The 23,651-nt window shown below is 39.2% G+C and overlaps 1 protein-coding gene across 4 annotated transcripts; it reads right to left on the bottom strand.

The window, feature by feature from the left end:
• Window positions 1-1,406: 1,406 nt before the first annotated feature.
• Window positions 1,407-21,895, bottom strand: LOC122540451 (cyclin-L1-like). Of its 4 annotated transcripts, XM_043676253.1 has the most exons (11): window positions 21,652-21,895; window positions 19,251-19,325; window positions 15,857-15,966; window positions 12,365-12,485; window positions 9,584-9,648; window positions 7,094-7,193; window positions 6,410-6,514; window positions 6,181-6,322; window positions 4,967-5,087; window positions 4,255-4,347; window positions 1,407-2,771 (listed from the first exon to the last, which is right to left on the bottom strand). In XM_043676253.1, the coding sequence occupies exons 1-11, from the start codon at window positions 21,856-21,858 to the stop codon at window positions 2,405-2,407; spliced, it is 1,506 nt and encodes a 501-aa protein (XP_043532188.1). In that variant the 5' UTR covers window positions 21,859-21,895; the 3' UTR covers window positions 1,407-2,404. The 4 variants fall into 4 exon arrangements, with proteins under 4 accessions (XP_043532188.1, XP_043532190.1, XP_043532191.1 ...); XM_043676255.1 differs by lacking the exons at window positions 12,365-12,485; window positions 15,857-15,966; window positions 19,251-19,325; window positions 21,652-21,895 and adding an exon at window positions 8,943-8,956 and having other exon boundaries at window positions 9,584-9,640; XM_043676256.1 differs by lacking the exons at window positions 9,584-9,648; window positions 12,365-12,485; window positions 15,857-15,966; window positions 19,251-19,325; window positions 21,652-21,895 and adding an exon at window positions 8,817-8,925.
• Between the last annotated feature and the right edge of the window lie 1,756 nt (window positions 21,896-23,651).

Below are 23,651 nucleotides of genomic sequence, written 5' to 3'. Positions count from 1 at the left end.
CTGAATGGCCCAATTTCTGCTATTGTCTTATGATTTGCCATTGACTTTGCACTGACAACCCTCTTAAGTAACATTCTCCAATCTATCATAGAGAAAACAATGATAGAGTGAGTTGGCTATTTAGATTCTGAGATTAGATTCCTAAATCAAGCACTCCACACTCAATCTTGAAGAATTCCATCAAATACTGTTACTCATCCCCAAGAGGCTTCAGACAACCAGATTTCCAATTATTTCTTTCTTATTACACAATACATACTCTCAGAACACCTGTTCTCCAGTTGGTTCAACTTATTGTGCAGAAAACCATCCTTTATACACTCGCAAGAATCTCATGTATGGTTTTGTTATTAATTTTATTTGTCCTGTTTGGATATTAAAGTCATCCATAACATGTTCCTTTACTGCATGCTTCTGATTTCCCATTTAAATGCCAGTTCCAAACCACCCCTAGATTTTTGCCCCTTGGTGTTTCTCAGCTCTACCCCACCAAATTCAACATAGTTAAGGCTAATATCCTTCCTAATTCCTCTACGAATTAGGGGTGAGCAATTCATGCTAGTGCAGCCACAATCCACATCCCATGAGCAAATTAAAACAACCTCTCATTATCTTAAATGTGCATTGTGCTGGCATCTGACTGGCCTCCAAAACATACAATAGTTAAACATATCCATGTTTTAGTGGCACTCCCTAACAGAGAGGAGCACACCTCCAAATCCTTAGCCAACTGGCATCAAAAGCACATGGTTACAAGCAGAATTCTCCTCCTCCCCCCTCAGTGATGCCAACTTGCCAGGAGCAGGGGGAAAAAAACAAGGTAGAATGTCTAGTTATTTCCACAGTTAACATCTCCATGATCAATTCAAGGAAACACACTAGAATGGCTAGCATTTAGCTTCAAAAGCTGCAGAGTTCAATTTTTGTTTCATTAAAATAAAGGCTTCAGTTGCCCAGAAATAGAGAAAAAACAGCTTCAGTTGCTCCTTCCCCTCTTTACAATTCAGCTCCTTTTGACTTAAAATAGTAATTCAAATTCTTTTGTAAGAAAGTAAATATGATCAAAACAGTAATTGATCTAACATATTAATGCATCCAACCATGTTTATGTCACTATTAAGTGATAAATGAGAACATTTTCCATAAAGTTCCTATCTGACAATGGTAATTGAAACAGAGGAAATAATGTAAAGGACTTACATTGCAGGAAAGAGATGGGTTTTCTAAAAAGTTCATTTCTTGTAACAAACATTTTGATTAACTTCTGTAGCCATAATGCTTGGACTGTGGTCTCATGGGATCTACCACTGTACAGCACTTATTAATTCAGGCTGAATCTAAATGTATTCATTTGTTATGGCAATGGCATTAAGCCTGGAAATCCAATAGCAACTGACAACTTAGAGTTCTTGTTAAAAAATTTATTTACAGTATATGCATATCCAAATTCCATTTGTAGTTCATAAAACTTACATATTCAAGGCACATGTATGTTTGCTGCACTACATTAGAAGTTTTATGTACAATATCTCCTGGTTGTAAGCAATTCGTTTTACTTAATAGAACAAACATGTACACTTGAACAGACAGACAATTATCAGTTGCAAATAACCTTCCTGCCCCATCAAAAGTTTGAAAATCTCTTTACAAATATTAAGTAACCTCTCTTAGGTACATTATTACTTCCCAAAGAAAAATTTTAAAGTACTTTACATAGCTACAAAGACAATGGCTTCTTTCTGAAAAATACAATAGTGTATGCAGCAGCAAAATCAAAAATAGCCATGTATCTCTTCTGTAAAACCATATCACCGTCAATCCTACTTCAATGGTTTAGACCAAACAACAGGTGGAAGTATGTAATCACACATTTGAAAGAAATTTATTATTTTAAAAAATTAAACTGAATGAAATTGGCACCCAACTGCACCATTGAGACAACACTGAACACAAAATATAGTTCACAAAATTGAAGCTGACTGCTTCAAAGAGAGCATTTCTCTCTCGACTCCTCCAGGTGCATTGCACATGTCTGTTTACGGCCCTATATACAAACAGTTAACAGAAAAGGAAATCTTAAATGTCATGTTAACACAAGCAAGTTTTACAAAAAATAATTTACAAACCCTGAAACAATATAAAGCTGTGTAAACCATACACAACCAAGGTTTATCAGAAAATAGTTAATATGAAATTTATCAGCAGTTGGTAAGACACTATTAAAAAATCTTAATGGGGATGTCAGCAGGAGCCACTACATTTGTTTTCGAACTACAAGCAGTGCAATTTACACAACTAACCCTCAATGTTCTACAGGAACCTCTTTAACAAAGACTTGTTTAGAGATTGCATAAATCCTGAATAATACAAAGTTATGTAAACAACATTAAATAGGCTTCTCCCATCACCGCCGGTGTCTGCTGTGGCCAGAGTGGCTGTTGTGATGTTTTGTAGACCTTTCATAAGACCGTGATCGATCATGCCTTCGCTCTCTGTGATGGCTTCTGCTTTCTTTGTGTTTTCGAGGAAAATCTAAACGCTCTCTGGATCTGCTTCTAGATCTTGACAAACTTTTACTGTAGCTCCTGCTGTGTGAACGCCTGCGTTTGTGGGAATTGTATTTGTATTCTCGCATATCATCATATTCCTTGACTTTTGGCCTGCCAATGTAAGGTGAGCTTCGTTTGTGCCGTTGTGGAGGGGAATCACTGCGGCTTCTTGAGTGGCTGCGGGATCGAGAGCTGTTAGATGCAGAACGGCTTCTTGTTCTTCTGTTTGCAGGTAAAAAAAAATTCCAAAGCATAAATTAGTACATAAATAGAATCTAACTAGACAGAATTATCAAAAGATTACACTGCAAGGAGACATTCAACCCATCCAGTCCACTCCAGCTCTCTGCACAAACAACTCAACTATATCCACACCCCAACCCTTTCCCCAGAGCCCTGCAGCTTCTCTCTTCGTGTCTGCCTCCACACCACTCAAGCAGTAGAATTCTAAACTATACACTGTATTTTAAAAAAAATACAAAAGAATGCTTTAACAAGGTCAATGGAAACAACAAAACAAGAAAATCCACAAATACTCCAAGACTTTTGAAACACCAGCTCAGTCAAATTAGCTAAGTGTTGGCACCAAAGATGTGCTGCTATTTGTAAACTTTCAATATTAACCATCTTTAACAGGATCTTATGGGCTCCAATTAAGCTCACAATAGTATGAAGTTGCTCCCTTCCTGATATGAGGACAGTTCTTTACACACACCCATTAACTGCTTCAAGTTTGTGGAAAAAAATTAGATATGAGCAGTCAAGTCTTTTGAAGATACCAATTTGTTTTTTAATGCACTTTTGAAGGAACAGGAAGAGGTACAGTTTGCCTTGGACTACACCAAAGAAAGAAAAATCTTGAGTGGGGGAAAGGAACACCACTCACTTTTGTACATAGATGTTGTACAGTGGTGAAATCTGTTTATTAACCTGCTTCCATAAATATGATCAATTTTTCTAAAGAAGGAAAATGCAAATTCTATGAGCAGATCTGTCTAATTTCCAACTCCTAATTTGCTAATTTTGATTACATTAATATTAATCTCAAATTAGCAGCTCCAATAATTCAGCAATGAGCAACACAATGCAATGTACGTTCCCAAGTACAGGAACAGGACAAAGTAAAGACAATCCCTACGGTCAATATTTTTAGAATCCAGTGGGCTTCCTTATGCTTTACCCCTTAGACAAGTGACGCCTGTCTTCTGATTTACACGACCTTTTTAGGATTAATGTGGGTTAAAAATCAAAACACCAAGAGAAACTGTAGTCTTTATTTGCCCCTAAAGCAGCAAATCCTTTGGACAGATCTAATTTCTTATTTGGCTTTTTGACACTTTAATAACGCTCCTGTGAAGCAACTTGCAACATTTTACCAGTGTAAAGGAGGTAAACAAATACATGATGCTGGCTTAAATACTTCTGACTCAGAAGCGAATGCACTACCGACTGAGCCACGTATCACTGGAATTTCAGAAAAATGGCCTTTTAAGTATCAGTGTCTATTCTTTTATAATGCGCCAGCTATAGTATAACAAAGTCAAAATGGCATTTCAAGCGAGTCAGTTACAGTACTGTTTTGCTCAACACTAGGCACTAGTAAACTACTAGATATTGCTTTTACACAAGCACAAGAGAAATACCTAGCAAAGGCAGTGACAGAAGTTAATGAAATACTAACACTTGAGTTTAATGTATTACTTACCGTCTCCGTGGAGAATGTGAATGAGAGCGAGACCTTGAGTAACTCCGACCTTTGCTTCTGCTTCGACTTCTGCTACTCTTCCCCTTTTGAACACTAGAGAAAAAAAATTGGAATTGTAAGGTAGGCATCTATAATCCTGACAAAACAGACAGATTCTCTTTTGGGCAGCACAACAGATCAGTGGTCAACACTGCTGCTTCACAGCACCAGGGACCTGCGTTCAATTCCAGCCTCAGGTCACTGTCTGGTGTTCAGTTTGCACATACTCCCTGTCCAAGGACATGCAGGTTAGGGTGGATTGGTCATGCTAAATTGTCCATAATGTCCAGAGATGTGTAGGTTAAGTGGATTAGCCATGAGAAATGCAGCGTTACAGGGATAAGGTATGAAGGTGAGATGCTTTTTGGAGAGTCAGTGAGGACTTGTTAGGCCAAATGACTTGTTTCCACAATGTGGGGATTCTACAGAATTTCTATGATTCTATGAAAGCAGCAGCAATTCTGGGAACAAAGAACTGTGCAACTTGTGATTTCCTTACAGGAAACCAATAGATGACATCTTACAAGAGGCAATTTTCCTGTTAGTACAGAAAAACTACTTAAATCATTTAAAATTGGTCATTACCAGAAACTAAACATTTACTATAACTATTCTCAAACTAGAAATTGGAATGCACTGTTAAGGAAAATATGTATGGTACATCCTAACTAACCCATTAAAGGGACTGTTAGATCGGGGCCATTTTTCTTCCTCATCCAGTTTTCGTCTAGCATTTTTCATTGCCTGGATAGATAGTGGTGAAGGTTTTTCAAGTTTTCCATCTTTGGGAGAATCTACAAAGCACAACACAGATCATTTAGAGAAAAGGTCAGGCAATCACAGTGAAACAAACTTGTTAAATTAAATCGTGGCTGATGTAATAACCCCAATTTGGCTCTGTAAATCTTCATACCCTTACCTAAATGAGCATTTTCAGCATCAGATTTGAAAGTTTTAATTGACTCCTGAAACTCAAGGCTGTTGTTTTTGTTAAAACAAAAAGGGGGCTGTTTTCCAAATGAAAATGTTTCATAACACTGCCCCTAAATTGCTGCCTACATCCCCTCACTCTGGACACTCCCATTCCTCTTATCCATTAATTTTTTTAATTATCTAAACACAATTAAATCACACTTAATCACTTATGCTCTTGGTAAAAAAAAATTCAGCCTGTCCTCATTTAATCTCTTTAATTTCAGAATTGGGACAGGGTAAAAAACTGAGGTTACACAGAACCTCGGGTAATATCTCCTGTTGGAGATCGTAAAACATTCTATACGACCACCAGTTAACAACCCCAAATACATTACTGGGGTTTCAAATTTAACAGTTTATCTCTGCTACTAATCTTTTGTGTAGGACCCTCCAAAGTTTTCAAGATCAAACCTGACTAGAAAGACAAAACCAGATTACTCAGAAAGGACCAGCAGAAAATGTATTTTATTTTTAGTTGGTGGGCAAGCGTTGAATCATTTGCCTTTGATAGATTGTTAATAACTTTGCCACCACCTTGAATAATATAATAGTTTTGCAAATTAAATTATTTTCCCTTCCCTTCATAAATAAGACCCTGGCAGCTGTAATGTTTCAATCTGAAAAGGCACAATTCCCAAATCTAGGGAATTTGGGAAAATTATGACTAAGACTCTACTGTTGACATAAACTGAATACATATAGGCCACAATAATGATTCAATTTCCACTTAGAACACTGGGGTTTTTCCTAAGGTACTGACTAGTTATAAATCGAAATGTGCACAATTAACAAAGCACTACAAGGGAAGGTATCACATCAAGGATAAACTAACATGTTTTTTAGCATTCAACTTTCAGATGACTCATAAGAGGAACAATGGCAAATTTAATTTAACAAAGCAAAAGATTGCACCTGGTTTTGAAGATGGTGAGAAGCTTGGTGGAGCATCTAATGCAGGTGTACCATCTGGTAAAAGACCTTTGGCTTTTGCTTTTGCTTCTTGAAGAGCCACCTTTCGCTTTTCAACTTCACTGTCAAGGTGTTCCAAATTTGCCTGCAAGAATAATTAACATTCTAAACTAAGGAACAACTCTCCTTTTCAAAGACAATATAACCAATTTGTATCTCAAAAGATTCAAACCTTTTTCCTAGTGTAGAGCTTTAAGATTTTCACACAGATTTCCTTCATTTCTTCTTCACTTGTTCCAAACAGTAGAAACCAATGGGGACGATTTGGAAGTGGAATCTGCCAAAGATTAAGCCAAACTATATGACCATTGAACTAAATTATTCAAGTTCAGCGTTCTTAATCTACCTGAAAATACTTGTATTAATCTCAACTTTCTACTGAAGCCTCTAGAGTACCAGGTTTTCTTGAGCAAACACCACATGATCAGAGGCATATTTAATAATAAAAAAATCTTTATGCTATCAATGCCTATATTCTCTTTGGTTAAAATTACAGACAAAAAAAATGACCAAAAGACAATATCTAAACTCAAGCCTCTTTCACGAGGCTGAATCCAGGTAATGAGTAGAGTAATCCCAAATCAGACAGACTAAAATGATTTAGACTTAATCTCAGGCCTCAGCCAAGACATTAGATCTGTATAGAAAGGACATTATTAGAGACTTTTTAAAAAAGGTCAGGATTTCCAGACACTTGACAAAAATGGCCAGGTTATCATCAGCAGTTGACAAATCTGACTCTCATACAAAGACAGCTGTGACACTGTACAGTTAGCTAGAAACATTTAGAACAACATCCCAGCAAATTTAGAAGCAGACAAATATGTATTTGCGAAAAAAAAAGACGTTCACCAACCTCAAGAGCCCGAGCAGCCAAGTAGATGCATGCACAGGCAATGGTCTCTGGATGGTACCTGACAAATACATCTGTCCGTAGGCTGTCATTCATATAATTCCTGAAAGAGACAATGAAAACGTTGCGGCAACCCACCCAACACACTGCTAAATTCTAAATGTAGCTGCTTCAGATGAAAAGTCAAAAAGCCACACAGGGTTGAAAATGCTCAATGTTTTCTTATTTTACAATACTATCAAAAGTAGAAGAACAAAAAAAAAATTAAAGAATCTGGAGATGACCAAAACATTCATCCAAAAGTGGATATGTGTTTGTCTGTAGGTCAATTCTTATCTTGCATCTTATTAGCCAATTACTACAGGTTAAAATCAAGACAACTTCATGAATAACTGTCAGATAAATCAAACCTTTAAGTGCCAATTGTAGCCACCCCATTACATTTAAACAATTTTGATCCAGTGGCTTAGTTCAATGCAGCTTCTATACACCTCTTAACGTCTATTTTCATACCTCCTGTAAGTATACAGTCCAAATTACACATTTTTAAAGTTATTAATCTCACTTCATATGAGAAAATGTGGATATTGAGAGATTAAGCAAGTCTCCCAGCACAGTATTTCAGCCCTGAAGATTAGTATTCCAAGAGCATGCATTCACACAGCTCTGGATTGGAAACATTCAGAAACAGTACAAGAATTATGACATCGACTTCAGTGCTGTTTTTGGCAATGAGGTGTACGTGGATAAATACTGGTGAATCAGTAATTTCAGATTTGTATGAATAAAAAGGAACCTTTAATGGCAATTTATTCTACCACAGCAATATTGGATAAGCTATTTTTTTTTTAAAACCCTGCATACATTGCACAAATAAGCATTTTGATCCCTGCATGGTATAGAACACAAAAGAAAGTAAAAAAAAAAAGAGAACCCATTTTAACCTCCGTGCTGAGCTACTCACTGGCCTGCTCTCATGTGATAAACCAATACAACTCAAGACGTGCAATGTAAAATTAAGACATACTTAAAACATCCATATTTAATGAAAGTCTTGAGATAATGATCCGTGCTAGAATATCTGAACTTCTCGTCTCCTTGATCACAAAAGCATGTAAAACGCAAAAAAATACAGTTTTTTCCATGCACCAGCAATATTCCAGTCATTGATATCTTCTCAAGCCTGTACAGATCAAAGATCAATAATGTGACTTGACGGTTTGCAAACTTGAAATCAGTCTTTATCCAATCTCAACAGGCCACGCAATCAAATATTATGAAAGCACTCCTCTTCATAATTGTTGTATTTGTCGCAAATACTTAGTGAAAGCACTTTCAATTCTCCCTCATCTTCATTAGCGACAACAGCATAGAATAATTCTTCTTGTTCATAGTCCAAGTATTCAAGATTCAGCCAAATCAGAAATTGAAAGCTGCAAGATATCACAGGTGCTGCACAACAGTCAGAAGAGTTTCAACAGTCGCATTAACAGTCTTTTGATTAGGATTTCTTCCATTACAGCAATTAATAAAAATAGGCCAATACAAAATTGTTTATAATAAAACATATATAACTATTAAATGTAAACATTAAAATTTGCATTAGAAACATTACTTTTAAGAATTTAACATTTTACATTTATAAAACAAAACATTTCAATTATTATATATATATTTTTAAACATTGTTTAACACAAGAAGCAGTTGGCCAGTTACTATATACCACCTCTCACTAGACAGTCAGCCTTCTTGGAGGAGAACCTGCAATGGATTGGTTCAAAGTGGCAGCCAGTTAGGGCCATCCTGGCATCAAAGTGCTTTGGAGGGCAGTTCAGAAGTCTTAGTCACTTACCATCAGGGTCTACCCTTTGATCGAAAGAGTAGAAAAAAAAGAAAAGTTAAAATGGGTTCTCAATTAAGCAAATGCTACACCAGCCATAAAAAGACTAGTGAGCAGAAATATGAAATTTTATCCTAGTAAGATTTTTCACATAAATCAGGTAAATGTTTGAAAAATAAGAATTAATGGTCTAACAAATCACATTTGTCCCCACCCACCACTAAAAGTGATCACGACACTTAATTGATTTGATAAACGAAATTAAAGTCTCCAAACAGAAGTTATTACAGGTATGCTAACATGTTCTCACTTCTGGCAAGGCACAATTAGCAAGTTCACTTCGTACTTTTGTTTCTCACATGGTAACTTTCTGACCTTGACTTTGTATCAAGGGAGATGAATAACAAAAAGGATCTTGCTACAAACAAAAGTCACCGTTCACATTGCCAAAGTATTTGGATCAATCACTAAATCCTCTCTGCATTCCCTTGTTGACAAGATACCAGAACCCTAATCAAAGGTTACCATCCTGTCATATCTAGGGAATGGTAGACAGTGAAGGGTGGAGGATAAGGATACGTGAAATACATGGATACATATTTCTGCCACTGTCTTTGCTGGTCATCTATCAAAGACAAAGAAAATCAACTTACCATGCAGTTTGGACCAGAGGCCGGTTACGTTCACATTCTAACACCTGAAGGTACATAACGATAATCTGGAAGATACAGGTTATAGAGTTACAACTGAACCTCATTTAGTAATTAGTGGAGTGGTGTTAAACAGAACCTAATACACCATTAATACTGTCTGCAAGTGTCATTTCAATCGATTAGTTGTTTTCAACTAATCTATAGAGTACAGATTTGCACTGGAACAATTGGGAGAATTCTACTTTCATCCTTGAAAGTATACATCCACAAAGTCTCAAGAGTCAAATGGCCTTATCTCTGAATTTCGTTGTGGTTACAAAATAGTAACAAATCTAAACAGTTCTGCGCGAGTACAACTTCACTGGCAGAAAAGTACATAGCTATAGCTAAAAATGACTGTCAAGTCTACTGCCTCTCATTTAAACTGCAGGAGAAGAACAGTGCATGTTATCAAAACTGGAACAAGGTTCACTTAACTAATTACTGAGCTCCTGGAATATGGCGTGCAAAGTAAAGGTGGTAAAATATTCGCACAAGTTCTTCCCTCCCTCAATGTATTTGCCAAACATTTTAATAACTTTCCTCAACGATGGGAATGTGATTGCAATTGTAAAAATGCGAATAAAATGCATGAAAACTATTTTGACAGTGCCACATTCGAAGTTATGCACACATACTTTTGTGCATTACATATTCAGACTGCACCAATTCTGATTCCTCAGCATAGAAGTATTGTCAAATCCCTGCTAACCACAATCTACATTCAGCCAACAGACAAATATATCATGCACCTGATATGGATGAAAGAAAAGACTTGCTGATTGCCATGTCTGCACTACCTCAATGTCCTTTTAAGGTCCAGCATATACTGAAGAATGTGCACAAAAAAATTGCCAACGTACACAAAAATACATCAGTAAACATACCAGTCCAGAAAGTAACAATTTCATTATGCAGATTTGTACAGTAACTTTCCATAGCAAGAATTGGCATTTTATGTACTGATCAGGCAGCACTTACTCCACATCCTTCCAATGTTTCTAATTGGCTTTGGTTTAAGTTGTTAAATTCCGTCGGTCCAACATGCAGGGAGAGTCTCAGTTTAAAGTCCAGTGGGCATGTGCAAAATATCTATCACATCATATATGCAGGTTCTCAATAACCAAAGCTCTTCGGCCTATACTGGAGGAGACAATGCTGCAACTAACTGTTGCATATGGCCACGTAGATTTTTATTTCCTGGCTGCAACAATCCCAAATAAACTAGAACCATTAGTCCACTATCAAATGAATTATCTAATTCATTTGAATTTCCAATGTTTACAATTATGCAAGCATTACATAACTTCCAGACCTTCCCACAACTCAGCAAGGCTACACAGAATCAACACACTTGCTAATTTATCTTTCAATCAGAGGATAGATTCTCCAATTCTGATGGAGGTTCACACACCTGTCAAAACAGCAATACCTTTCTTTCCCCACAGCCTAACCAGCTGAACATTCCCAACATTTCCAGGATTTTATTTCAAGAGTCCAAACACTTTCAGTTCCTTGCTTTTACTCAAATACAGGGAAGTCCCTGATTTACAAATGCCAACATGATTCAATATTGGAGTGTATTAATATTAAATGCATAGATCTGACATAGAAATGTTTCCTCATAGTCAGAGCTGACTATTTTATACCGTCCTCAGTGTCCCAGCTGCTAACAAATTCAAGAAAGGAACTTGTTCACAATCTGGCGCCTGCCTGCACTCTATACCCACCCATTAAAACTCAGTAGCCAGAAAGAGTCAAAATTCACAATTAAGCAAGTTTTACCAGCAGAATAGAACATTCAAGTCCCAACTGATCGATGCTCATGGTTTTAGAATTTTTAAAAAACTAATTAACCGAATGCGGGAATCACTGGCCCAGAATCCACAGCCCATCTTTACTTATGAGCAGAAGTGATGGTGAAGCCGCCTTTTGAACTGCTGAAATCCATGTGGTGCAGACACACACATAGACTTGCTAGGAAAGGAGTTTCAGGATTTTGATCCTGGAACAGTGAAGAATGGCAATATATTTCCAAGTCAGAGTGGCATGTAACTGGGGGGAAATCTTAGAGTTGATGGAGTTTGCAAGAACCTACAGCCTTTGCCCTTCTAAGTGATAGAGGGTGCAGATTTGCAAAGTGCCAAAGGAGCCCGAGCAAGTTACTAGTATCTTTTAAATGGTACACTGTACTACCATTATGTCATGGTGAAGGAAGTGCTCGTTGGAAACAGGCGGAGGGTGGCACCAACACTTCTTGAACACTGTTGGAGCTGCACCTATTCAGCCAAGCAGTAAGTATTCCATCACACTTCTGACTTGTAAGCAGTTTTATAAACAAACTTCAATAGCTAAAGAGCACACCACTGCAACCTAACCGCATTTACTTAAGTACACGTCTGCCCCTGCTAAAGTATGGTGCAAAAAATGAGTACTTCTGAATTTGTGTTGGAAATAGCCAATGTCTAGAAAAAGAATAGAGCAAAGAAACTGAGCTCAATTAACCTCTTGCATAAACACGGAGTTTAGATCAATCACAAGGCAGAAAATTAAATGCTTGATTGAGATAACAAGGAAGTTATAAATGAATGCAAGTCCATATCTTTCATGTTCTTGGCTCACTGTTGATATGAAGGAAGGGGCAACATTACACTCTATCCAGATTAGTGCTCAAGTGAACAGAATTCAGATTTAAAAAAAAAAAATTGGTTAAATCTTAAAAAGCAAGTTAAACAGACAAACCTTATGAGGGTGCTTGACGTGAACACAGAATCCCAGCTCCTTTAACACTCGTCTTTCTGCCTTTATTACTTGGTTTTTCAGGTTGACATAGCTTTGGTCCAAAGGAAGTGGCGTAGGAGATCTTTAACATAAGAGAAACCATATTAACTCAAAATATTAGTCATTACTGTCCCCAATTCTAAAATATTGGACAACTAACAGTAAGTAAATATCAAATGATTGCATTAACCAGGGCTAAAGCTTTCAGGAATAAATTTAATGTAGACTCCAAATGCCAAACTCACATTCTTCAATAACATGTGTTACTTTTTTTTCCTTCCCGAGTTAAAGACTTTTTTTTTGAAAGCTTAAGTGCCTTAATACAACTACTGTGATTTCCTGTTTCAAGATAATTACCAGTGGAGTATAGCCAAGGCAAACAAAGCTATAGGCCAAGTGTTGGAAAACTGATTAAATAATTAGGTGGCTGTTTGAGCAGCATGGATGCAATCAACCAAAAGGCCTTTTCCTGTATTTTACATCTCTATGATTCTATAACTGTGCTCAGTCAGACAATTCACTATAATGGCAATCTGAAGCAAATAAGGAATAGAACTTGGCAACAACCTTGTGGCACTTATTATTAACCTTTCATGGGATGTGGGGATACATTGTACGTACTTATTGCCAAAGGTGGTGGTGAGTTCCCTTCTGGAACCATTGCAGTCCATTTGAGGCAGGCAGACTCATGATGCCATTGGAGAGGGAGCTCCAGAATCTTGATGCAGTCACAACAAAGGAATGGCAATACATTTTCAAGTCAGAATGCTGAATGGCTTAGAGGGAATGCAGATGTTGGTACCAATCTTTAACCTGGATAGGGTCATGCCTCTTGAATGTTGTTGCTGCTACACCCGTTCAGGCTTCCGGGGAGGATTCCATCACCCTCCTGTCTTGTGTCTGTACAAAGGAACCTCGATTATCCAAATACCAATTATCCGAAAATCGGATTATCCGAAGGAGATCGCCAGGTCCCAATGGAAACATTACATCAAAGGCGTGTTTCCAACAGTGGTTGCGTCTTTTGCTTACAGGAATTAAACAGGCACCGTCTGCAAATGACTCGCTGCCCACGCTCTCTCTCCTTACACTTTCCCTGGAGTTCCACACAGCAGTGTAGCCTAAATCCCTCTTCCCCACATAATCTCGCCAACATTGTCCTGTACAGGGCAAAAGTGGAACCTGCCAAAAAGTTGCAGTAAAAGGTTGAGTGCGCACTATTTGGAGACTTACCCCACAAAGACAGCAGCAGCAGTCTTGTTGTTGGCAACCAGACCAGCTGCCCAGGAGAGGGGGTGGGGGGGGAGGGTGCAGCAGCGTTACACAGGGTTGGGGGCAGTGTTGCATGGCGTTGGGGGCAGGGCCTCACGCGCAGTGTGCTGCTGCAGTCTCCTGAACGGGGAACATACTTTAAAAACTTCGAGCCCTAGAGGAAAGGCACTTAAATCGATTAATCGAATAATCAATTATCTAAACGAAATAATGTCCGCCCATTACGTTCAGAAAATTGAGGTTCCCCTGTAGATGGTGGACAGGTTTTGGGAAGTCAGGAAGGGAGCTACTTGCTGTACAATTCCTGGAATCTGTCCTGCTCTTGTAGCCACTGCATTTATATGGTTGGTTCTTTCAGTTTGTGATAAATGCCAATATCTCCTACCCCACCTCTCACAAGTAGACTGTGGTGCATTCAGTGATGGTAATGCCATCAAATGTCAAGGGCTGGTGGTTTGATTATCTCTCTCTCTTAAAGCACAGAAAAAAGGCCTGTCAGCCCATCCCACTTCTGCCAGTCAAAAATAACCACCTAACTACCCTGATCCCATTTTCCAGCTCTCGTTCTGTAGCCTTTTATGTCTTGGCATCGCAAGTGCACATCTAAATTTTTTGATTGTGCAGGTTTTTGCTTCTACCACCAACACAAACAGTGTTCCAGATTTCAACTACCTCTACATGATTCTGCCACATACATATACACAAACAGCACTCGACTCCGGTTTTGCTAGAGTTTTGCAAGTTTTGAGAATATTTGTAGCTCAGGTTGAGGTTCTGGATATAGGTCTGCTCGCTGAGCTGGAAGGTTCATTTTCAGATATTTCTTCACCATACTAGGTAACATCTTCAGTGAGCCTCCGGACAAAGCTTCGTCCAGATGCTCACTGAAGATGTTACCTGGTATGGTGACCTTCCAGCTCAGCGAGCAAACCTACATTTGCTAGGGATCTTTAATGCCATATTCTGCCAAATACAGCTTTAATGCCAAAGGCAGCCACTCTCGCCTTGCATCTGGAATTCAGCTGTTTTGTGTATGTTTGAACTAAGGCTGTAATCAAGTCAGGAGCCAAGTGGCCCGAGGGAAGCCAAACTGAGTATCAACGAGCAGACTACTGCTGAACAAATGCTATTCGATTGCATTGTGAATGTCACCTCCCATCATTTTACTGTTGATCAAGAGTCAACTGATGAGGCAGTACAGAGGAACCTTGATTATCCAAAGGACACGGGCAGGGAGTATTTTGTTTGGTTCATCGAATTCTGGATAACATAGTTTAGCCAAGCATTTGGACCTTGCAATCTTGCTAGATAATCCGTAATTCGGATAATCGAACGCCAGATAATTGAAGTTCCTCTATAATTGACCAGGTTGGATTTATCCTGAATTTTGTGGATAGGACATACCAGGGCATTTTTCACATTATTGGCTAAGTCATAAGTTTAAAGTTTATCTTTTACGCTGATGTGTTGGGCTCCCCCATCATACAGGATGAGGTTAGTTAGTTCTCCACCACTTGTGGATGCAGCAGGACTTAGAGGTTATTCCATTGGCATAGAATTATTTAAATGCCTGTCCATCATTTGCCACTTCTGCTGTTTGGCATTCAAGTAATAAAACAGTTATTAGAGCTAACAAACGTAAGAAATCAGCTTTACGTCCACTTCCATGTTTTCAGAAATTACTTAATGGACCAGTGTTTTTATGGCAACTACCCATTCCAAGAATATGGGCTCAACATAGTTCCATGTTCTGCTGTGCAAGTACTGCTCATATCCTAAATGAGTTGTCCCTGGACAGAAGATGATTTCTACGATGCGGAAATCTACAGTAACTGGCCTTGTCTATAGGGAATTAAACCATCTTACCAGTAAAATGGCCATAATAAATGAACACGTACCTTGACTGCATAAATCCTTGTTGTTATTTAACTAATTAGTACTACAACTTTCAACAAAGCCCTACCTTGGCACAGATAAAATAAGGATAGTTTCTGAATTCAGAAACAAGAAGAGTCAGATTTGTGCTATGATTCGGGTCTAAATCAAATATTTGCTTCTGAAATTCTCAAGTTTCAGCTAAAGCTCAATTATTTCAAGTCAGGTTACAGAGAAAAGTAGCCCTTTAATCACCATTTCAGGTCTGTTTTATAGTCACTAATCATATAAATAGTCGCAACTTACTTCTTCTCCCTGAGTTTTCGCAAATGATGAAATACATTAATGACATCCCGAATGCGCCTAGGGTCTTCTTCAATTTTAGATGCCAAATGAACACATGCCATCGATAATATCTGTTACGGGAGGGGGAAAAAAATTAGCGTTTTAATTTTATTGAAGTGATATATTTACTTGTCTTCCACCTGTATTTTCTAACCACTAGGTACATCCCAAGATGCCTTCATCCCTAGAATGGTGAGCTGATGGAATTCTCTGCCACAGGAGGCAGCTGAGGCAAAAACATTGAATGGTTTCAAGGAAGAGTTAGATATAGCTTCTCAGGCTAAAATGGATCAAAGGGTATGGGTGAAAGTGACAACTGAGTACTACGCCTGATGATCAAGTATGGACACATTGAAAAGGTGTCGCAGGCTCAAAAGGGCCGAATGGCCTTCTCACATTCCTATTTCCTATATCAGAATCACACATTCATTGTTCGTCATTGGTGCAACTGCTCTTTAAAACAAAACTGAATTTCCCATCTCCTATTTCTTGACATTGCTTACGATGCACACTTCACAGACAAAGCTTTTCTGAAACACATTAATGATGGCGGCAGCAACAAAATTAATCAGATAGATTTTGGATAATAATCAAAAAGTATAGCCCATAAAAGTGTTCAAATTCAGACTGTGTGGACAGCTACGTTGTCGCACTATCAAATGTGCAAGTCAATTTAGATTAGATTAGATTAGATTACTTACAGTGTGGAAACAGGCCCTTCGGCCCAACAAGTCCACACCGACCCGCCGAAGCGCACCCACCCAGACCCATTCCCCTACATTTACCTCTGCACCTAACACTACAGGCAATTTAGTGTGGCCAATTCACCTGACCCGCACATTTTTGGAGTGTGGGAGGAAACCGGAGCACCCGGAGGAAACCCACGCAGACACGGGGAGAATGTGCAAACTCCACACAGTCGGTCGCCTGAGGCGAATTTATGGACAGCAAGTTGCATCAACAGCAAGAAAATTAGCCGAGAAATAGAATAAAAGGCATAGGAGTAGACCATAGTGCTCGCTATGGCTACTGTATGACTCCACAAGACCATGGAAGAACCTCAAAATCAACTCCATTTTTCTGCCCAATTCTCACACCACTATTCCGTTAATGCCTGAAAATCTAGCAAGCTTAGCTTTGAACGTACCAAACTGTACAATCACAGCCCTCGGAGATATATAATTTCAAATTGAAGACTCAAACTTTTTATCTTGACACTACCAATATCTAGCTAAAGAAGTGATTCTCAGCATTGATTCCGTCAAGACCTCTAAGAATTTTATGTCAATTAGACCATCAGCCATCCTTCTAAATTACAATGAATAATTCTAATCTTTCACTCTCTATATCAATCTTCTGTATCAAAAACATATTTTTGAACAAATACAAGTGTATTCTTACTCTGGCGAGGTGCCAAAACTAGTATTCTGGAATGGTCTCACCGAGGTCCTATAATATTGCAGCAAGTCTTCCTGTGGCACCCTTGTAATAAAGACTAACATACAATTTCCCTAATTACTTACTGTACTATGTTAACATGAACTTTACAATTCATATGCAAGATACAAGTGGCTTGCTGTGTATGTCAGCAATTTCCAATTTTGCATTTTCAAAAATTGTGTTTTCTTCATACTTTTTACCAGGTAGATAATATCCATATCCCCTTTTGCCTTCTTTCTGTCCTTTTCACAACGTATATTTCCCACAAAACCAGTTATGCCAGCAAATTTGTATATTTTACACTTTGGATCTAAAAAACCTAAAAAGTTACATTTTAAATAAGGGCAGGCGCAACATGGTGGCTCAGTGGTCAGCAAGGCTGCCTCACAGTGCCAGAGACACAGGTTCGATTCCAGCCTCAGTCGACTGCCTATGTGGAGTTTGCACATTCTCCCACTGTCTGCGTGGGTTTCGTCCAGGTGCTCTGGTTTTCTCCCACAATCCAAAGATGTGCAGGTTAGGTGAATTGGCCATGCTAAATTGCCCATAGTGTAGGTTATTAGTTAGGGGAATGGGTCTGGGTGGGTTACTTTTCAGAGAGCCAGTGTGGATTTATTAGGCCAAAAGACTTGTTTCCACACTATAGGGATTCTAAATCTTTGCGCGGCATGGTGGCTTAGTGGCAAGCTATGCTGCCTCACAGCGCCTGGGACCCAGGTTCAATTCTGGGACTCGGGCAACCGTGTGCGTGGAGTTTGCACGTTCTCCCCATGTCTGCGTGGGTTTCCTCCAGGTGCTGAAGGACCTGTTTCCATTTTGTAGCGAATCTAATCTAAATAGGAGCTAAGTAATCTCCCCTTACCCTCAATTAAACCCTATTAAGTTACTATACCGTTTTCAAGATTCTATGTAATAACATGTCTGAACAGGTTGTCTAAAATAATGACATTTCCAGTCTGTAGGAAGGTTACTCTGCTGCCTCTGTATTCCATTTTGTAAAGACTGCTCTAAACCTTCCAATTCCATAATATTTGCCATTGAACTCTCCTGCTACCCAACTTTGCCTCTGGAGTAGGTACTCCTACACTAAACTACACTGTCATATGGCAGCAATATACAAGGATCCAAAGTGAAAACCTGCATCACTATCCCCATCCGCATCACAGTAGCTTGAAGCACTGGCAAAATTATTATTTCCTGCTGGAAGGGTGGATAGTTAAGCTCAGTGCCTCACTTTGTTGTTTTGATTTGAGTTACTGTATACAAGAAAATTAGAAAAAATATGAAACAGACCAATTCATGTGACTTACTATGAGCAATGGCATACAAGATATATAATTACATAATAAAAATATAAAGTTTATGTTTTTATAAACATCATAAACACTTCAGACTACTTTCATCATACCCACTCATACTTGCAGTAAAATGGAAAATTTGTTATTGTATGTGCTATATATTTCAGGGGGAAAATCTACTTAAAACTAGACTTCCATATACTATCTTAGAAACGTGGATCACAAAGCAGGAAAATCAATAAGACTTTGCAGCGACAAAATCATAGGATCAGGATCCAAAGGAAACTTAACAGTGTTGTACTCTCAAATAGATGCCAATAAAGTAGATTTGACATACACTATATGGGTTTCATTACTACAATAAATAAAATTTGTGCCAATTTGGGTCTGATAATGAGAGGTGTGATGCAATGGAGAACCACTCATTGAAAGTTGAGATGGTTATTTGCAGTCTTTATAAGCTTGTCTTGCACATCTAATGATTTCCTCAAGAGCAACTATGGCTGGCAAGTGCAGACTCCATCCCAAAATATCTGTCAACTGCATTTAATCAAAAACACATAATATTCTGAATATTCCTGTGGAATTCAATCTCACTTTAAACTCTTTACACTTACCTCCATGGGATGCTTCACAAAGGATTTTGAATAGAAGAAGCGCTGAAATAAAACTTGTCCAGTTGCCATCGCCACCTAATCCACAAAAAGAACATTGCTTAATAAATTCACGTGCCTTACATGCACTCAATATTAACAGAAATTTTACATACTATTTTTATTTGTTCATGGGAAATGAACATCTATCCCTAAGTGCCCAGAAAGCAGGCACTAACAGCAAGCGTACTTGCTGTGTTTCTAGAGTTGCATGTAGGCTGGGCCAGGCCAAGCCAGTTAAAGATGCCAGATTCCCTTTCCCAAAGGAAATCAGTGAATCAGATGAATATCTACAAGAATCAATAATGGTTACAGAGTCACCATTAGACTAGCTTTTATCGCAGATCTTTAATGAATTCGAATTTCACCATCTGTCATGGTAGGCTTCAAACCCATGACCCAGAACTCTGGAACTGAAAACATTATACAAGTCAATTTGCATCATTATTTTTCTGATTAAGAGGATTTACTCCAGTCCATGCAAACCTAAGAGTTAAATAAAAAGGCTCATTTAAACTTTGCAGTACAGTTTTGAAATACAGTAAAGTCTCTAATTAGGAAAGAAAATGAGGAGACGACTATTTGGTCCCTCAAACTTTGACAAAAGATCATAACTAATTTGACTGCAGTTTCAGTTCCACATTCCCAAAAATCCCCAATAACCTTTGGCTCCCTTGTTTCGGATGAATCTATCCACCCTGCTTTAATAATATTCAATGATTCAGTCTCTGCTGCTGTCTGGGAAACAATACTACAGACCAACTCTCCATTGCCACCATAAATAGAAGAGCCATTGTTTTTAAACTGTATACTCTGGTTCTAATCACTCCCACAAAGGGAAATATTCCTACAGGTTCCATCTCAGGATCACTTATCTGTCTCAAAAGATCAGTTTAAATGACACTGACTTATTCTACCTAACTTTTCTTTACAAGATAACCCCACATTTCCATCCAGTAAGCAGCTGAATAAATGTTCTTGGAACTGCTTCTAATGTATACAGGAAAGTATACGTGTGATGTGATGACTCATACTGTACACAGTACTCCAGTTATGGTCTCATGAAGAGTCATTGGAATAAAAGGCAAAATCAGAGGCGCCAGTGAAAATGTCCTCATGATGATTGGCAAAGCTAAATTGAATTCATCTATTAGAAAGTGACTGAAAGCTGAACTGGCACAAGCTTCAAACGAAACAGCAGCACCAACCTCGTCTGGCTTAAATATGACTCAAGTCCTATGTTACATGGTTGACTTTTAATGCTTTGATAGTCTGCACCACAGGACTGTTGAGTAAAAACAAATTCCTGGTACAAAAGCAAGATATTGATGATTTCTGGAAACCAGAAATAAAAATTCCTCCAGCAGAACAACCCCATCTCAGGATAATTAAAATAGACATAAAATACAACCATGCTAACACTGATTATACTAAAAAATTTCCAAAATGAGAATCAGTATTCAAATTATAAACATTTATGACCCATTCAATGAAAATCCATATTTTGTTCCAAATTGAATTGTTACAGGGAGGAAAGTCTTAAAATTGAATAAACTTCAAATCAGTCTGCCACTGGTGATCTTAGCCAGCAATTGAGATGAGAAAATTAATACCACCACACCACAGAGATTGTAGAACAGGATCCTGGTGACTCATGCACATATGTTCTAGCATTAAATACTGTCCTGCAGGATTAAACAGTGGTGTGCCAGAATTCCCAAACGCGAAGCATTGTTCTTTTTTGGGAACGGAGGGGAAGTGAGTCTCCCAAAGCATGTCTGAGTTAGACCTTTTGTTACTTGGACACCAAGGACATGAAAAAAAGGTCAGTCGCACTCTAACAAGAAAAAGACAAATTTAAAAATAGCAAATGTACAATAAAACTACATTTCAACTACAATTAAACTCAACAGGATTCTATAATTCTAAGTTTAACTCGTCTGAAAGGTGATTTCAGTAAACTTACAAGTTGCTTTGACCCAATTTCCTGTTTTCACCCAAACACCACGACGGCAGCACAAAGGCATAAGACTATTTAGACTATACACTTTTCTCCATTTAATGTTTTAAATGGCTGATGGCAGGTGAGTTAAACTAAACAATTAAATTGAAGAGTTTTAATCTGATGTTACGTCGGAGATTCAAAAGCTTCAGTTATTCCGAGAGGCCGCCATGGCTTCCATTGACACTCACCGTCTCTTCCGCCCTCAATGTAAAGATCCCAATCTCGCAAACCACCCCCCACACCGAAATAAAGGGGTAACTAGACCCGAGTCAGAAATTCACGCTAGAGTACCGCAATGGCTCTGCCCAGCAGCTTTCCGAAATCCCGAATTCAGAGCAAAAGCAAGGCCCCAGGCTGTACCTGAGGGAGTTTCAACAAGATGCCGGCGGCCTGGATTAACTCGCATCCCACTATCCTCAGGTCAGTCTCCACCTCCGGGTCGAGGCCGTCCGACACAGAAGCCGTCAGGGAAAGTTTCTCCTCGGAGATCAGGCAGTTTTCTAGGGTCAGGGCAATACTGGAATAGAGTTTGTCACCGATCAGGATCCCACTGCCACCAGCCGCCATTTTGTCCGCCTCTCCGCTCCGTGCGCGCCAGCTCCCACCCGGGTCGGGGCCGTCACTTCCGGTCGTTGAGACTGGTCCCGCCCCCTCCGCTCGCGATAATGCCATTGGTAGGTCCCCCGTCCGTCTTTGTCCGGTGGGCAGCCGCGGATTGGACCAGCCCACCAGTCAATCACCGAATTCTCCTCCCCGCCTCACTGCGCCATGTTGTTTGACGGTTTTCGAGGGATGGAGCGGTATCTGCGTCTCGCTGATTCACCTCATTGGTATTGAACTGTATCCTGTTTTCAAGTTTGACGCGATAGGGGAGTTGGAAAGAATATAAATGTCAGCGGATTCGCCTCGGTCTGAGTCATCCTGTCAAGGTGAAGGGCATGATGCAGGTCCAAGAGGGGACCCATTCCAAGAGGGGAGGGGAGGTCCTTCATGGTCAGAATGATCTGTGGAATTTGTCATCAAAAAGAGTTTGCAAACAAAACATAGGATAACAATGGCTCCGCTGCTGTTAGGAAGGGGAGAAAAATCTTTTAATGTTCTGGGAGTTTATTCATAGGACGGTTAGATTACAAATTAGGCCATTCAGTTCATTTTTGTCTATTCCATCCTACTGCTCTATACTTCTCCACTGTGGTTTATCCAGTTCTGTCTCTTTTTTTTTGTAGCACTAAATAAAGTTAATTTCAGAACTATCTTCGCTGTGATGTGTTGGGCACTTTTTCACCCCCTCCCGCAATTTGTTGTCCATCCTTAATTGCCGAGATGGCTGCATCCTGACTCAGAAGCAGTAGGCTGAAACTGAAGCCCTATTACAAACGTGATGTCCCAGAGTGATGACAAAGTCCCAAATATACCTGACCACCAAGTACAAGTTAGAAGAAAACGCTCACCTGGTTTCTATACTTAGAAAAAAATAGCTATCAGAATCATAGAGCTGTACAGCATGGAAACAGACACTTCTGTCCAACTCGTCCATGCTGACCAGATTTCCTAAATTAATCTAGTCCCGTTTGCCTCTAAAACCTTCCTATTCATAAAACCATTCAGATCCCTTTTTTAAATGTTGTAATTGTACCACCCTCCATCACTTCCTCTGGCAGCTCATTCCATACGAGTACCACCCTCTGAAAAAGTTGCCCCTTAACCAGATTAGATTAGATTCCCGACAGTGTGGAAACAGGCTCTTCGGCCGAACCCAGTCCACACCAACCCTCCGAAGAGTAACCAACCCAGACCCATTTCACTCTAACAAATGTACCTAACACAATGGGCAATTTAGCATAGCCAATTCACCTGGCCTGCACATCTTTGGGCTGTGGGAGGAAACCCATGCAGACACAGGCAATCACCAGAGGCTGGAATTGAACCTGGAACCCTGGTGCAGTGAGGCAGCAGTGCTAACCCTTAATCTTTGCCCTCTCTCCTTAAACCTATGCCCTCTAGTCTTGGGATTCTCTGCCAGGAATAAGACCTTGGCTATTCACCCTATCCATGCTGCTCATGATTTTATAAACCTTTGTAAGGTAAGCCTCAGCCTCCAACACTCCAGAAAAATAGCCCCATCCTCTCCTTATAGCTCAACCTTGGCAAAATCCTTGCAAATCTTTTCACAACATTCACCCTATAATGGGGAGACCAGAATTGAATGTGTTATTCCAAAAGTGGCCTAATTAATGTCCTGTACAGCCACAAAATGACTTCCCTCCCCCTATATTCAGTGTACTGACCAAGTGTATCAAACCCCTTCTCCACTATCCTGTCTACCTGGGACTCCACTTTCAAGTAACTATGAACCTGCA

The sequence above is a fragment of the Chiloscyllium plagiosum genome, chromosome 34, assembly GCF_004010195.1.
Source record: "Chiloscyllium plagiosum isolate BGI_BamShark_2017 chromosome 34, ASM401019v2, whole genome shotgun sequence".
Lineage (NCBI taxonomy): Eukaryota > Metazoa > Chordata > Chondrichthyes > Orectolobiformes > Hemiscylliidae > Chiloscyllium > Chiloscyllium plagiosum.
This window is presented reverse-complemented; position numbering and strand designations above follow the sequence as displayed.

What these genes read in the sequence shown, in the direction of transcription:
- LOC122540451 (XM_043676253.1), bottom strand. Translation starts at nt 21,858, where the DNA reads ATGGCGGCTGGTGGCAGTGGGATCCTGATCGGTGACAAACTCTATTCC. An exon ending in CCTCTGGTCCAAACTGCATG is followed by an intron (nt 7,194 to 9,583) that starts GTAAGTTGATTT and finishes TGTCTCTTTCAG; the next exon opens with GAATTATATGAATGACAGCC. An exon ending in TGGCTGCTCGGGCTCTTGAG is followed by an intron (nt 6,515 to 7,093) that starts GTTGGTGAACGT and finishes AATCTTTGGCAG; the next exon opens with ATTCCACTTCCAAATCGTCC.